Source organism: Periplaneta americana, chromosome 7 (genome assembly GCF_040183065.1).
Source record: "Periplaneta americana isolate PAMFEO1 chromosome 7, P.americana_PAMFEO1_priV1, whole genome shotgun sequence".
NCBI lineage: Eukaryota > Metazoa > Arthropoda > Insecta > Blattodea > Blattidae > Periplaneta > Periplaneta americana.
This window is the reverse complement of record NC_091123.1, coordinates 138,917,729-138,932,468: the sequence shown is the minus strand read 5'-3', so window position 1 is coordinate 138,932,468 and position 14,740 is coordinate 138,917,729. Positions and strand designations below refer to the sequence as shown.

The window sequence follows — 14,740 nt, the reverse complement described above, 5'->3', positions numbered from 1 at the left end:
ATCAATATTGGGCGGAATAATGAAATTTAATGTACTAGATCTTTGCCAGAGCAGATGTGGTAGTATGAGTATATTCAGGTGTTAAAATGTCAAAATTGTTGTCTGAAATGATGTTATGCATTTATAATTTGTCTTCATTATTCTGTTAGCTGCATTAATGTGTGTTATTGTGTATTTTTACCAATATTGCGTGGAATAATGAAATTAAATGTACCAGATCTTTGTCCAGAGCAGCTGTAGCAGTATCAATATATTCAGGTGTTAAAATGTCAAAATTGTTGTCTAAAATGATGTTATGCATTTATAATTTGTCTTCATTATTCTGTTAGCTGCATTAAAGTGTGTTATTGTGTATTTTTACCAATATTGCATGGAATAATGAAATTTAATGTACCAGGTCTTTGTCCAGAGCAGATGTAGTAGTATCAATATATTCAGGTGTTAAAATGTCAAAATTGTTGTCTAAAATGATGTTATGCATTTATAATTTGTCTTCATTATTCTGTTAGCTGCATTAAAGTATGTTATTGCGTAGTTTTACCAATATTGCGTGGAATAATGAAATTAAATGTACCAGATCTTTGTCCAGAGCAGATGTAGTAGTATCAGTATATTCAGGTGTTAAAATGTCAAAATTGTTGTCTGAAATGATGTTATGAATTTATAATTTGTCTTCATTATTCTGTTAGCTGCATTAAAGTATGTTATTATGTAGTTTTACCAATATTACGTGGAATAATGAAATTTAAGGTACTAGATCTTTGTCCAGAGTAGATGTGGTAGTATCAATATATTTAGATGTTAACACGTCAAAATTGTTTGGTCTAAAATGATGTTATGTATTTATAATTTGTCTTCATTATTCTGTTAGCTGCGTTAGAGTATGTTATTGTGTATTTTTACCAATATTGCATGGAACAATTAAATTTAATGTACCAGATCTTTGTGCAGAGCAGATGTAGTAGTATCAATATATTCAGGTGTTAACATGTTAAAATTGTTGTGTCTAAAATGATATGTATTTATAATTAGTCTATAATCCTTTTAGCTGTATTTGTTTTCGGTAGCGTGCAATGTTTTCGCCAGTATATTAGGGATACAGTGAAATCGCTGTGATTAATAAACATATATAGATAATAAGTTATAAAGTCAAATATTTTTAGAGCTCCTTTCCACGTCCCCTCTGTAGTGTCTTTGTACGTAATTCGTCACATATGTCGGGTATGCTAACTCGGATTAGTGCGGTTGCTTGTCTCTGATGTTATCGGCCCTTTGAAAATATGGGAGAAAAAAAAGTTAATTTTTTCTAGATCGGTGATCTAGAGCGTGTTGTGTTCGGGAGCCGAGAGCGAAAACTGCGCGCGCGCATAGCGGGCGCCGCTGAAGTCAGAAACGAGTGGAGCTTCATTTTGATCGAGTCTCTGAGAGAAAGCGTGCGACCGGAGGGACCGTCTAGCCCTAGCGGTCAGCCAGTTCGTCCGGCCATCATAAACAAATACGCCGCAAGTTCTCCGAGTTCGCGTTGCGAAGGCAGTCGTTGAATCTCGGTTCAAGGATCGTAAGTTTTTATCGTGTGTCTTGGAGTTGTGCGCCTGCGAGTGAAATCTGGAGCGATCAATCTTCGCCCCTCACAGCTGCCAGCTCGTAAAGTTACCGTCCAGTAGCTTTACTTTGTTGCGTCACAGGGGAAGTCGGGATCCTCTGTGGCTCTACGTGATCAGGTGGGGGAGTGTCTGTTTCGAACCCGAGGACCAACATAGCCGGCGTCACGTTCGTCAAGGAGGTAGGACGCAGGATGGGCTGCGGGCACTCCGCGGAGGAGCGTGCCGCGCTGCTACGGAGCAAGCAGATAGAGAAGAATCTCAAAGAGGATGGATTACAGGCCGCCAAAGACATAAAACTCCTACTATTGGGTGAGTGTTGCTCGTGGTCTTCAGAATAGGAAAACGCACGGCGTGGCCTTGAAGCCGCGTGGTTCCAACTCTGCTTACTCCAAGATATAGGCTATAATATAAACAACTTTCCTATGTTAATTAAACTATTGCGGTATTTTACCTTACTTAATTACTAGTTTCAGCTTGATATCGATCTTTAGATTTCTAGTGAAGTCCTGTGCTTGTTTCCGGTTTCTTCTTTTTGATGCCTTGGAAGGGCTGCATTTATGGTTGATGGTATTGTGTCACATAGAGTGTGCGTTCTGAAATTTGGTTCTGTGTTGATGTGTTGTGCATGTGTTTTGTATAGTTCATATTGTTCTAGTGCAGCCGTGGCGAGAACGTGACTCGCGAGACATTGTGGCTCGCAGTGCTTCTAACCTCAGCCAACCCCCACCCTCTCACTTACTGGAGTCAAACTCCGTTCCATTTGTATTTGTCTCTGACCTGCGAGTGGCATATGTCTCTCTCGAAACCATATACGAAAGTTCCAAGTCGGATGGGAGGACGCATTTTTTTTTTTTTTTTTTTTGCTGTCAATATGATGAGAATATTAAATGTATGATTTATTCACAAGTATTACGAGGAAAACGGTTGTATAACATAAAACGGCATTATACTACATGTTACTGATGAAACATTAAAAGGTTAAGTGTTATTTTTATCATCATCATCATCATCATCATCATCTTCATCTCTGTACGTCGACCCTTTTTCAGCAGATGTACGAATAATGCAGTTAGCTCTTCAATTTGAACTCACTGATTTACTATGTGATGTCAAATGAAAGCTAGATGGAAGGACTTGATAATGTTGAACTTTGAAATCTTTGTCAAAAAGTAAATATCCGAAGCTTCGTTCTTTCGCTTGCTCTGTTGAAGCCATGTTCACTACAACTTACGTTTGTGAAAATTTATTTTCAACAATTAAAATAGTAAAAACCAAATTTAGATCACGACTGACAGACAAATACCTTCGTGATCAACTACGACTGGCAGTAAGTGACATAGGTGCTATGCACGTCGCAGGTTACACAGTGGCTCGGCGCACGATTACATTTTCGCCATCTAGTGTTCAGTTTCTGGCATTCCTGCTCATGTCTGTTTCTACAGGGTGTTTCCGGGCTAGTGTTACAAACTTTCAGGGATGATGAGGAAGGGCACATGTATCAATTTGAGATAAGGAACCCTGGTCCGGAAATGACCGAGTCGAAAGTTACAAGCAAAAATAGTGTGGAAATGAAATAATTTTATTTCTCTGTACACCTTATTTATGTGTGTTTATCTGTATATCTTACACATACTGTATTCATCTGACGTTGTTTACGTTGTCTACCTACAGTATTCCGTTCAGTGCGCTCTATGAGGGATGGGAACAGGAAACTACACTAAAGCAATAAAGATAGCGTAATGCAGCCGTGGCGAAAATGTGATAGTGCGCCGAGCCACTGTGTAACCTGTAACGTGCATAGCAGCTATGGAGGCAGGCGGACACCCGAAGGGGAAGTGAAGCAACGTCTGACTTATTAACGGATTTTCATTTTCCTTACGTCAAGCACTTAAATACAATTTTGTACAATATAAGGTTACAAACTAATGTTTAGTACGTGTAGCGAAGAAAGAAATGAATAAGAAAACATGGGCCACATTATCACAACCTAAAATTAACTGTCTTCAGAATGTCTCTGCGACAGAGTTTCAAAATCAGGAATTATGTCACTTACTGCCAGTCGTAGTTGATCACGAAGGTATTTGTCTGTCAGTCGTGATCTAAATTTGGTTTTTACTATTTTAATTGTTGAAAATAATTTTTCACAAACGTAAGTTGTAGCGAACATGGCTTCAACAGAGCAAGCGAAAAACGAAGCTTCGGACATTTATTTTTTGGCAAAGATTTGAAAAGTTCAACATTTGTCAACTCCTTACATCTAGCTTTCATTTAACATCACATTGTAAATCTGTGAGTTTAAATTGAAGAGCTAACCGCATTATTCGTACATCTGCTGAAAGGATCGACGTACAGAGATGATGATGATGATGATGATGATGATGATGATGATGATGATGATGATGATGATAATAATAATTTACCTTTTAATGTTTCATGAGTGACATGTAGTATAATGCAGTTTTATGTTATACAACCGTTTTCCTCGTAATAGCCTACTTGTGAACAAATCATATATTTAATATTCTCATCACATTGGCAGCAAAAAAATGCGTCCTCCCATCCTACTTGAAACTTTCGTTTTTGTAGAGGTACGGTACATGGTTTCGAGAGAGACATTTCGACGATACCCCACTCTCAGGTCAGAGACAAATACAAATGGAACGGATTTTGACTCCAGTGAGTGAGAGGGTGGGGGTTGGGGAAGGTAGGAACCAAAGAAATGCATAGCTATCATTGCGAGCCACAATGTGCTCGTGAGTCACATTTTCGCCACGGCTGGCGTAATGTGTAACGGACATGGTCGGTCCTGATATGTAGACAGCAGTGTATGTGTACAAGTTGCAGTGTCCAGTCGATCAGTCCTAGTGAAATGGAGGAGTACACGAGAGCGGAATAAGCAGACCTGATTTTCGAATACGGATGATCCAATGGGAACAGTACACAAGCTCAGATTGTATCCGTACAAGTACCCACGTAGGAGACACCCGGCCCATACCATATTTCCACGACTGTTCTAAAGGTTAAGGAAAGGAGGGCACGTGATGCGAAATCACAATTCCATTTTCACACAACTATTTTTGCTTATAACTTTCGCTCGGTCATTCCGGACCATGGTTCCTTATCTCAAATTGATACATGTACCTTTCCCCATCATCCCTGAAAGTTTGTAACACCAGTCCGGAAACACCTGTATATTGCTGTAGTTGTGGTCGGTATGGTTTTGAAGTCTTAGCCACTGTCGCGGGTTTCAACTCAGCGTGAGACGATCATAAACATACATAAACAACCTTCATTTACTGGCATGTAAAAGAACTCCTGCGGGACAAAATTCCGGCACTTCGGCGACGCTGATATAACCTCTGCAGTTGTCGTTAAATAAACCATAATTTAATTTTAACAACTTTCATGTGTTAATTGAGACAATATTTTACCTTGTTTAATGACAGTTTCGCCTTGATACCCGTCGTCTTCAGATTTCTGGCGAGGTCCTGTGTTTGTTTCCGGTTTCTTCTTTTTGGTACCTTGGAGGTAGTACGTTTATGATCGGCAGTGTTTTGTCAAATAGGATGTACATTCTGAAATTTGGTTGTGTGTTGTGTTGTGCATGTGTTTTTGTATGCCTGTATATTTCGAATTGTTCTATTTATCTGTGCATTTCGAACTGGCGGATCAAGGTCACGTACAAACGTACAAAAGTACAAACTACGCACGAGTCACTGAACTGAAAGCTGTGAATTGAAGCACTGCTAATTCCGGCTGTCCCAGCTGACTTCAGTTGAGGAGAATGGTATAGGATTGGGGTAAGCGCACGTGGCAAATGCAGTCCATTGCTTGACCTTGAGCCGTCAGTTCGAAATGCACAGATAATAGTATGTTCAATTTCTAACTTTCCGACTCATCATGTAGGATTTCCATGCCTGTTTCTATGTTCCTGTAGTTGTGGTTGGTGTGTCCTTAACGCCGCGTGTTTGGCACTTTCGCGGGTTTCAACTCAGCGTAAGACAAGGTCATATAATTTATTATATAAACAACTTTCATGTGTTAATTGACACTGTTATGGTATTTTATCTTAGTTAATGACTAGTTTCGCCTTGATATCCGTCATCTTCAGATTTCTATTGAGGTCCTATGCTTGTTTCCAGTTTCTTCTTTTTGATGCCTTGGTGGGGATGCGTTTATGATTGGTAGTGTTGTGACAAATAGGGTGTGCGCTCTAAAATTTAGTTATGCGTTCATGGTGTGTTGTGCACGTGTCTTTATGTGTCTGTATATTTCGTATTGTCCTCCTTCCACGACCGGAGTTTGATGATACTGGCGTAAAATACAAACTAATCACTTTACTAGGTATAGGAAGGAAGAAAAGTAGTTCACTAGTAAACTAGGAAATGTCACGATTTTGAGTTTGATAATTTTCATGAGGTTTTTCTGTAATTAAAATACAGTACAGTATTAACAATAAGTGTTTTTACCCACGAACTGAGCTATCCATGCGGACGTACAGTATTTATTATGCAGTGTATATTAACTTATACTGTCTACAGCACATTAGCGTACAATATAGAGAGTGAATTTAAATTGAAAAATAATCATAATATGAATATTTAAACACATTTTGAAAATGATGGCTGTTCATTTCGATACAGGCTTTAGTTCTTATGTCCATATTATCGCACTGTAGCCTATTGTACCTAATTCCAATTACCAGTTTCGTCCTTCGTACCAGTAACTCATGTTGAAATATTTCTGTACCTACTCTATAAAAGAGTACGTACCTCACATATTGTAAATTCAATCTTCACTTCTGCCGACCCGCACATATAAAATTACTCAGACGTACTATCTACTTTCCGTCCAAGTGGTTATGTCTCAGGATCGTAGAAAGGGGGGAAATCACGAGACGGTTAATTACTTAACGAGGCCCTTTTATTTAAGTTATTTTAAATAGTTGTACAATATTACGTAGACGTCCAATTCCGAACAGAAAATGTTTCCAGAAAAGAGCTAAGACAGCCCACCCATTAGCTTTTACAGAGGGCGAGCAGAAGCAGGTGGGGGAAACCGAGATGCAACGTAAGAAAACGGACGCACAATATCTGTGCGAAAATATGATTCAATATTGAAAACTCTTTCTTCACTGCAAAACGCAACCATATTTCTGGAACGTACTATACTCAGTAACTCAATACTGTTTACTATGACCGTAAGGCGACTTTGACTGCATAAGCGACCTTGGTTCTGTGTGGAGGACGATTGGAACTTCATTAGTAGAAGGGGTGGGAGCGAAGTGCATTAAAATCTCAGGTACAATAAAAATTGAAGTAAAAATAAAATGATGTCCCTGTACATTGTAAACAGAAATTCTGTTCGATTCTGTTCCGCTAAGTGGGATGCTCTCCTTCAGACGCACAGTGGAATATTTGTGCATAGTCTTCCTGTTGATAAAATGACCACATTATAAATAATTTCCAGGGAAGTACCGATATAGGCCTTCATGCAAGCGCAAGACTTTGATTCAATTCTTGACGTTAAATACCAAATTGCTTTGTGGTATTTTGGGCTGTTTTTTGGTGTATGCCAGACGTTGTGAAGTCCACAAAGTTTCAGAAATCCGACCGTACGTTTTGCTGAAGAAAAAATAGAAATATGGGCTTAGATTAAACAGTGCTAAAAACGTGAAAATGATTCGAAGCAGAATTAATTGATATGAACGCGTATACTTTAGTACATTATGCCGCTCGTATGAAAATTATGAAACTTGCTTGCGCTCGTTTCATAAACATACTCGCGTCTTAATTACCATTATAGGCAAGTTTCATACGACTTTTTATGCTCGACCATATTTCTAACTTGAAATTATTCATAAGTATTCATGTTATTGTTGTGTGATTGAGGTGCGGAACTGACCTTGTGCAATAGCCTACCTCATAAATTGTGAGATGTGCGCAGACGCGAAAGTATTGATTTTTTCCGAGAAACAAATTTCGACGACCTTGATATAATCTAGAGAGTAATATAACCTTGAAATTGAATTCGACATTGAAAAACGAGATGACAAATTGAATTTATTTGAATATTATCTACAATTAACGCTAATTATAGTAACAGAACTGACTTTATTTCAAATGTAGGTTATTTATTGTGCAATTGGTGAAATCGATACTTGCGCTTTCATATTTCTACAATGATATGTTCTGATTGGTGGAATAACCTGAACTTTAATGAATAGGTGTACTTTAATGAGGTCCATTAAAGGGCTGCTACCAGGTGTATAATTACTACATTTCGGCATGGTAGAGCATAAAAATATTTAAGATTGACTACTTTTATTTGCATCCTATTTGAGACGTCTTTCGGCTCAATTACGGCCATGTGCCCCAACTGGGTATCGCAGGAAGTAAAAAGAGATATCGCTATGACGCAAGAGCCGCTTATGTATGTAGCTGCACTATGTCAAGCAGTGTTGAGGAGCGTGAGTCATGCATGGATTCCATCGTCGTCTGCTCTCACGTGTGATGTTCGCTTCCAGATTTTGAGGTGAATTAAATAACCCAGACAGAAGCCATGTCAAAGAAAGGGTTTGGCTTTTCGACCTACTCCTCTCCAAATAACTGTCAAATTCATTTCACTAACTCATTTGCTTTATTTCTTAGGCCTTTTATTTTTGTAATGATTTCGTAGACGCAGTTTCAGCCATAAAATTAAATACATGAGTCGGTTAGAGTCATAACTCACATGCTCCAAAAATGCAAAATTGAGATACCGTTATACAGGGTGTATCTAAATTTGTGTCAAATATTTCGGGGATGTGTTCGTAACACAAAAACATTACAAAAGGTTCATATGAACATTGGTCTCAAAATGATTTATTTCAGAGTTACAAGACAAAATTTAATGTTACAAAAATTGCTCGAAGTGGCTTCCTCCTGATTCGATGTATCTCCTAAACCTGCGTTACATGATCTGGCGTACTCTGTTGAAAATTCCTGGAGTGTTTCGTATTTCGTGAAATCCATTTGGATACGCTCTCAGAATATCAACATTAAGTACAGGAGTCGCATAAACCAGGGACTTTAAATGTCCCCAGACGAAGAAATCCATTGGATTCAAATCAGGCGATCGAGCAGGCCATGCACTGAATCCCCTTCAGCCAATACATCTTTGGGGAAATCGACCATTAAAAAAATTACGAACTATCAGGCTGAAATGAGCTGAAGCAGCATCTTGTTAAAACACATTCGTTGGATGACGTCCAGAAGCACATCATCAATTAAATGATGCAAATCATTTCGTTCTGTTCACTCACAGATTGCATTTTCTTCTGAAATCTTTGCTCTACAAAATACAAACAAACAAAAAACCACCAAACAATCAGCGGTCAATGAAGGGACAAATCCTTTAATAACTCCCTAACGAATGGTTTTCAGACCCATGTTCTTATTAACTTTTTAAATTGTTTTGATGTTAAGAACACGTCCCCGAAATATTTGACACCAATTTAGATACACTCTGTATTTCCATGTGGTTATCTGCGTAGAACACGATTCAGAGGTTAATTTGTCACATTTCTTACATGATGCTTGTGTAAACAGGCGACAAACTTCCCGGTTTCTGTCAAAAGTCTCATGATCCACCAGATCTTGCATGTGCCTTGTAATTTTTATAAATATCAGTGAATTTAGCGGCTGTAATTAAGTATTTTGTAAACGTAATATTACGAAAGAGAACGTATCACCGGTTGATGATAGAGGACGACCACGGATACGTATAGCAGCTCCAGAAATAACGGAAAGAAATCATGTTAAATTGACAAGGTTAGATTCTGTTCTGATCCTGTTTGTGTCCTAGTGATGTATTGGTAAATTAAGCAAGGTCGAGTGTTTTATCAACGGTAATCTCACTAGCGGTTTTGATTTTTCTAGAGAAAATCAAAACTCGAGTGGGATTTAATTGACTATTACACGATTAGAAGAAAGTATATAAAGATTAGAAGTAACGAAATACTCCAATCCAATAAAATATTTACTTACGAAAATACAACTGTCTTCAAATGTATTATTGTACCATCTCAACATTACAGATATTACGCTAGATGGCAGTAATGTGTTATGATTAGCTGTTTTCTTGTTATCAGTTGTGCCAACTATGGAATCTTAATTGAACTCTGTGGACGGTTACTAGCCAAGAAGGCTTTGTTGATTCAGTTTCATTTTTATTAAAACATATGCATTCCACTTCAATTATCCGGATCCCTGTAATCAACGTCACTTGACAGATGATGTTTAATAAATCTTATTATTAAACAATCTCTGATACGTGACTATCCCTAATATCATATAACAGAAGCTATAACATAACCTAAATAATATAAACAAGTGTTAGAAAAGTTTTGATCAGGGATGATGAAATAAACAAGAAACCTTTTAATTAAGGATGATGAAATAAAAAATAAACATGAATAATTTTGAAAGAAACAATTATTGAAAGTATAATTTTCAAATTTGAATGTTTTAGTGGTTGGTGGTTCAGTTAATGTTATATTGGACGTGTGCGTAAAAGAAGTGAACTCGTTGATGTAGCCTACATGGTGTATCCCTCAACTTATTCAGGATTTCCGAATGGTGATCTTAATTTAAGTGTAAATAGGATTTCAGGGAAGATGCATAGCTATGACCAGTGATCTTTATTAATTCTTGTTCTTGAATGCCAATGCGAGTCATATTTGAAAGTGCTGTGCATCGACTGGAGTGGTTTGTAATTTTCTATTTTTTTGACGTCCAGACCAGTGCAGTTTGAAATGTTGGCAAACAAAGAAACAAATGCTAGGGTAGTGATAAAAATAAACAAATGCTAGGGACGCGATAAAATTAAACAAATGCTAGGGACGCAATAAAATTGTGCGCTAAGCAACTATGATTGGTTGAAAGACGTCCTTTCGTACCGTTTTATTGGTCAAAAGTAGTATGACGTAGTAAAAGTGTAATAGTCACAATAATCATGCATTGGACAATACTGAACATACGTGCGAATTCATGGAAGTAAATGTTAATCTTGTGATATAAAGGAACATAGTAAGGAAAATTTGAGTTAAGATAAAATTTATAATCAGTATTTCTTTTATAGGTTGTAAATTGAGAGGTCAACTCAAATAAGGGGAGAACCCGCTTCTCTAAGAAAATGTAGTTTTTTCGACTTTCTTTGGCAATAGCTTTCCCCACTGGAGTTCTTCTATGCCCAAGGTTGCGGTTCGATCCCGGGCCAGGTCGATGGCATTTAAGTGTGCTTAAATGCGACAGGCTCATGTCAGTAGATTTACTGGCATGTAAAAGAACTCCTGCGGGACAAAATTCCGGCACGTCCGGCGACGCTGATATAACCTATGCAGTTGCGAGCGTCGTTAAATAAAAAACATAACATAACATACCCACTGGAGTTTCAAATTTCCATAAGAAATTCTCAGACTGTTCTCAGAACACTTAATTTCTCTATCCAAAGATTTGTGACTTATCCGTCTCTGACTGGACCCCTCCATTTGTATTGTATTTTGTAAAATGTACTCGTCTAAAGAATTTAGTAATTGGACATCTATTGTTTTACACTGAATTAAAAATATGCTTGAGGCAGTGTTCTTGTGTAATATTTCAATTTGTTACTGTCAAATCCCACATGATCCCAACTGGTCACTTTCTAAACTCACATGTTCCAAACGGAGCACTCTCAGAACACTCATGATCCAAAGGTCATTGTCAAAACTCGTATGATTCATAATTTAAAGCTGAATAACTTTTACTCTGCTATAAATAAATACGGCTACAAATTTGAATAGTAGTTTTTAATAATTGGTCTTTCATTTATTAACTTCATTGTGAAGTAAATGGACACCAAGTATTACAGATATGTTTTCCCCCCATTTGTGAAAATGTTCATTTTTGGAACAAATGAGTTATGGCTCTAACCGACTCACATGGTGGTACACCAATGACGTGAGGTCAACACGACGTTAGACTCCTATATGATACAAAACAGGCTTTGCTGTAGTAATAGACAAACTTTTATGCTCACCGCAGTTTCGAATGCACACCATACATAACCTCCATGCAATATCGAAGATAATCGTTGCAAAAACCCCTGCGGTGGCTGAGTGGTCAGACCTTCGGTATGTGATTCAGGCGGCTGGGGTTGGAATCCTGGTCAGATTTGAAAAATCCGTAGTGGCACTTGTGGCGGAGAAGGTCGCAGTTGGGGTTTTTCTCAGGGTTCTCCCCTTTCCCCACATCAAAATTCCGTGCAATCTCAATTCCGTCGTCATTCCATACCATTTTCCGAACGCAGGAGAGAGCTGGCTTAGGGACGAGTGGGGTCCTTACTCGAAACTTGGATGCACATTGAATCTCAGTGTGGTCAGCCTGTGTGGATTGGGTATACGCCTAGTTTGAGTTTTAGCGCAGTAGATCGTAACAGATCTAAACAGGCTGCCGCTTCGGATTTAGAATATATGTACACAAAATGCTCCATGTCTTATGTGAAGAAGCGTTTAAAAGAACGTGTAATTAATGAATGGAATGAATACTGGGTCCGCAACACGAAGGGAGCTTTAACTAGGGAATTATACTTCCCTGCGATTTACGATAGAATAAATTCTAGGTTAATGCAACCAAACTTTGTTCTTACTCAGTTCTTATCTGGACATGAAAAGTTTGGTAGCTATTTCGAAAGGTTCAAGATAGAAACAGAAGGTGGAAATATTTGTGCATGTGATGACTCCCTGCAAACAGCCCAACATTTGTTATTTGAAGTCACAAATTTGAACTACAACATCTCAAGTAGTTTGTCGATTAGACAGGTGCGACACCAACTACTTCCCACCATTATTAGTATTCCGAAATAAATGCTGTTATCAAGATTCTATGAGATATGTCAATTACGTTCACAAAAGTTGTAATCTGAACACATGATAAAATTTGTATATATCCACTGAATTCTTTATTACCTATAGTTTTTACATATTTTGTTATAAATATTTAATTTAACAGTTGATAAAAATTAATTAGGATGACTATTTCGTTTATATGACGTCATTCCATTTTCGACTAATGAAGTGCAATGAAATTTTGAATTCCAACCAATCACAGTCACACTTTGCGATAATTTTTGCAGCTAGATTTATCGCTATCAATTTATCGCATGGTCATTCTTTTGTTTAATCGTTGTCGCCAACTGTTTCCCCGTAAATTGATGATAATGAATACATTAAGATGCAACTACACGGTTAAACTTTTCTTTCAATTTTACAGCATGAATGCAAGATTAATATTTAATATTAATTAATATATTTACGCAGTGAAGACGTTCAAAACGGCGCACCATGTAGACACAAAATCTTATGCATCTTAATTGAACGTACCTTATAAACTTGATTCTATTCTTCCCAGATTGCACGCATACGCTATTGGAATATTGAACTGTGTAGATGCAGCTTTAGTTCCGTTACACACTACAGCGAGAATGCGTTTGCCGAGCTATAAAAAATGCTTTCCTGTAGCACGTAGTAACGGTCGAAATAAGGCACAGCTGACACTGGTCCTGCTCACACATGTAACCTAACCTTTATTGTAGCCTATAAAATACATCTTCATCGTCTAATTCCATGTCCATCGTAGGCTATCTGAAAAAAATTATATTCCTTCATTCAGATTAGATAACTGCGTTTCAACAATTCTTCATTTAATTAATGTATTAATTAGGTTACTGTAATCATACTATAAAATTTTAAATTAAATCATGATTTCAGCAGATAATGAAAATGTAATTATGTTATATAAATAAGAGAAAAGTGCAGTATATGTAATTAACATTGTTAAACCTGTATTTCGCCTTTCGCAATTGGCATTACTGAATAATAACATCGAATTTCTTTATTGCAGTAATCGATATTCATCTATTTTAACTTCACGATGTCTGAATAGGTTAAGTATTCGTAAATATACAATTATTAACATTTTGTCATCGAATTTTAGGGATATATTATTTACAATTTTATTTTATTCACGAAATAGTCCTAATAAATGTCATTCGAGGTCTGAGATTTCCCAGATAAATCCACTCGCTTCGCTCGTGGATTTATCGGCAGATCTCAGACCTCTCGTGACATTACTACAGATAATTTACAATAAATTCACGATAAATGTGTTGTATATAATTTAGAAACTGCTTGTAACAACATTGTTTTACGGAAAACTGTGTAACGTCTTCAGAAATTTCAACACACAGAAATTTGAATTACATTGTAGTCAATATTTTAGTAGGTTATTTTACGATGATGTATCAACATCTCAGTTTATTTATCGTCTGAATGATATAAAGGTGATAATGCCGGTGAAATGAGTCCGGGGTCCAGCACCGAAAGTAAGTTACCCAGCATTTGCTTATATTGGGTTGAGGGAAAACCCCGGAAAGAACCTCAACCAGGTAACTTGCCCCGACCGGGAATCGAACTCGGGCTACCTGGTTTCGCGGCCAGACGCGCTAACCGTTACTCCACAGGCGTGGATTGTAGTGAATATTAGGATTAGTTGTTTGCTTGTGTTATAATACAGTATACATTTCATGAAACTTGTTAATTGAAATATAACATTGTATTTTAGTGTTTAATTTCATCTCATTTCATTTCATTCATTTATGTGTATAGATTATGAAACTTTGTACAGATTTGCTGAAGTTATAGATTTGTAAAATTTTATTAATTTCATAATTGAAACATAAGATTAATTCAATAGGAGATTTAATTAATCAATATCATATAAATATTACAATAATGTATTTATAACCCTAGCATACCAATCTCAGGTAAAATAGGGTTCTCTGTAAAATTGGAGTATAATAAATAAATAGATCGTAACAGATCGCAGTGCTGGGTCATAGTGTCCCCTCCCGAAAATTTAATTCAATTCCATTCCATTTAAAGAATAGAGGAATTCCAAGTTTAAACATGACTTCTGTGGTTTTGTGTCTCATTTGATAAACACATAAAACAATCTTCACGCTGGTTGACTTCGGTTACCTGCTAGCAGACATTCCGCTTTCTTTGTTTCCGCAGTCATACTATGATGCATGCTTCAGTAACAAAGTGCACTTCCATG

At 37.2% G+C, this 14,740-nt stretch overlaps 1 protein-coding gene across 4 annotated transcripts in view; it reads left to right on the top strand.

The window, feature by feature from the left end:
* Galphao (G protein alpha o subunit) overlaps positions 1-14,740 on the top strand; it is a 571,293-nt gene that overhangs the window by 37,841 nt on the left and 518,712 nt on the right. For 2 of the 4 annotated variants that reach the window (XM_069831370.1, XM_069831368.1), the window contains exon 1: positions 1,413-1,913. The exons of the other annotated variants lie outside the window; for them this stretch is intronic. In XM_069831370.1, the coding sequence (XP_069687471.1) occupies positions 1,796-1,913 (118 nt within the window). In that variant the 5' untranslated portion in view covers positions 1,413-1,795. Of the gene's footprint in view, positions 1-1,412; positions 1,914-14,740 lie in introns of those variants that run through there. 4 annotated transcript variants of the gene reach the window in all.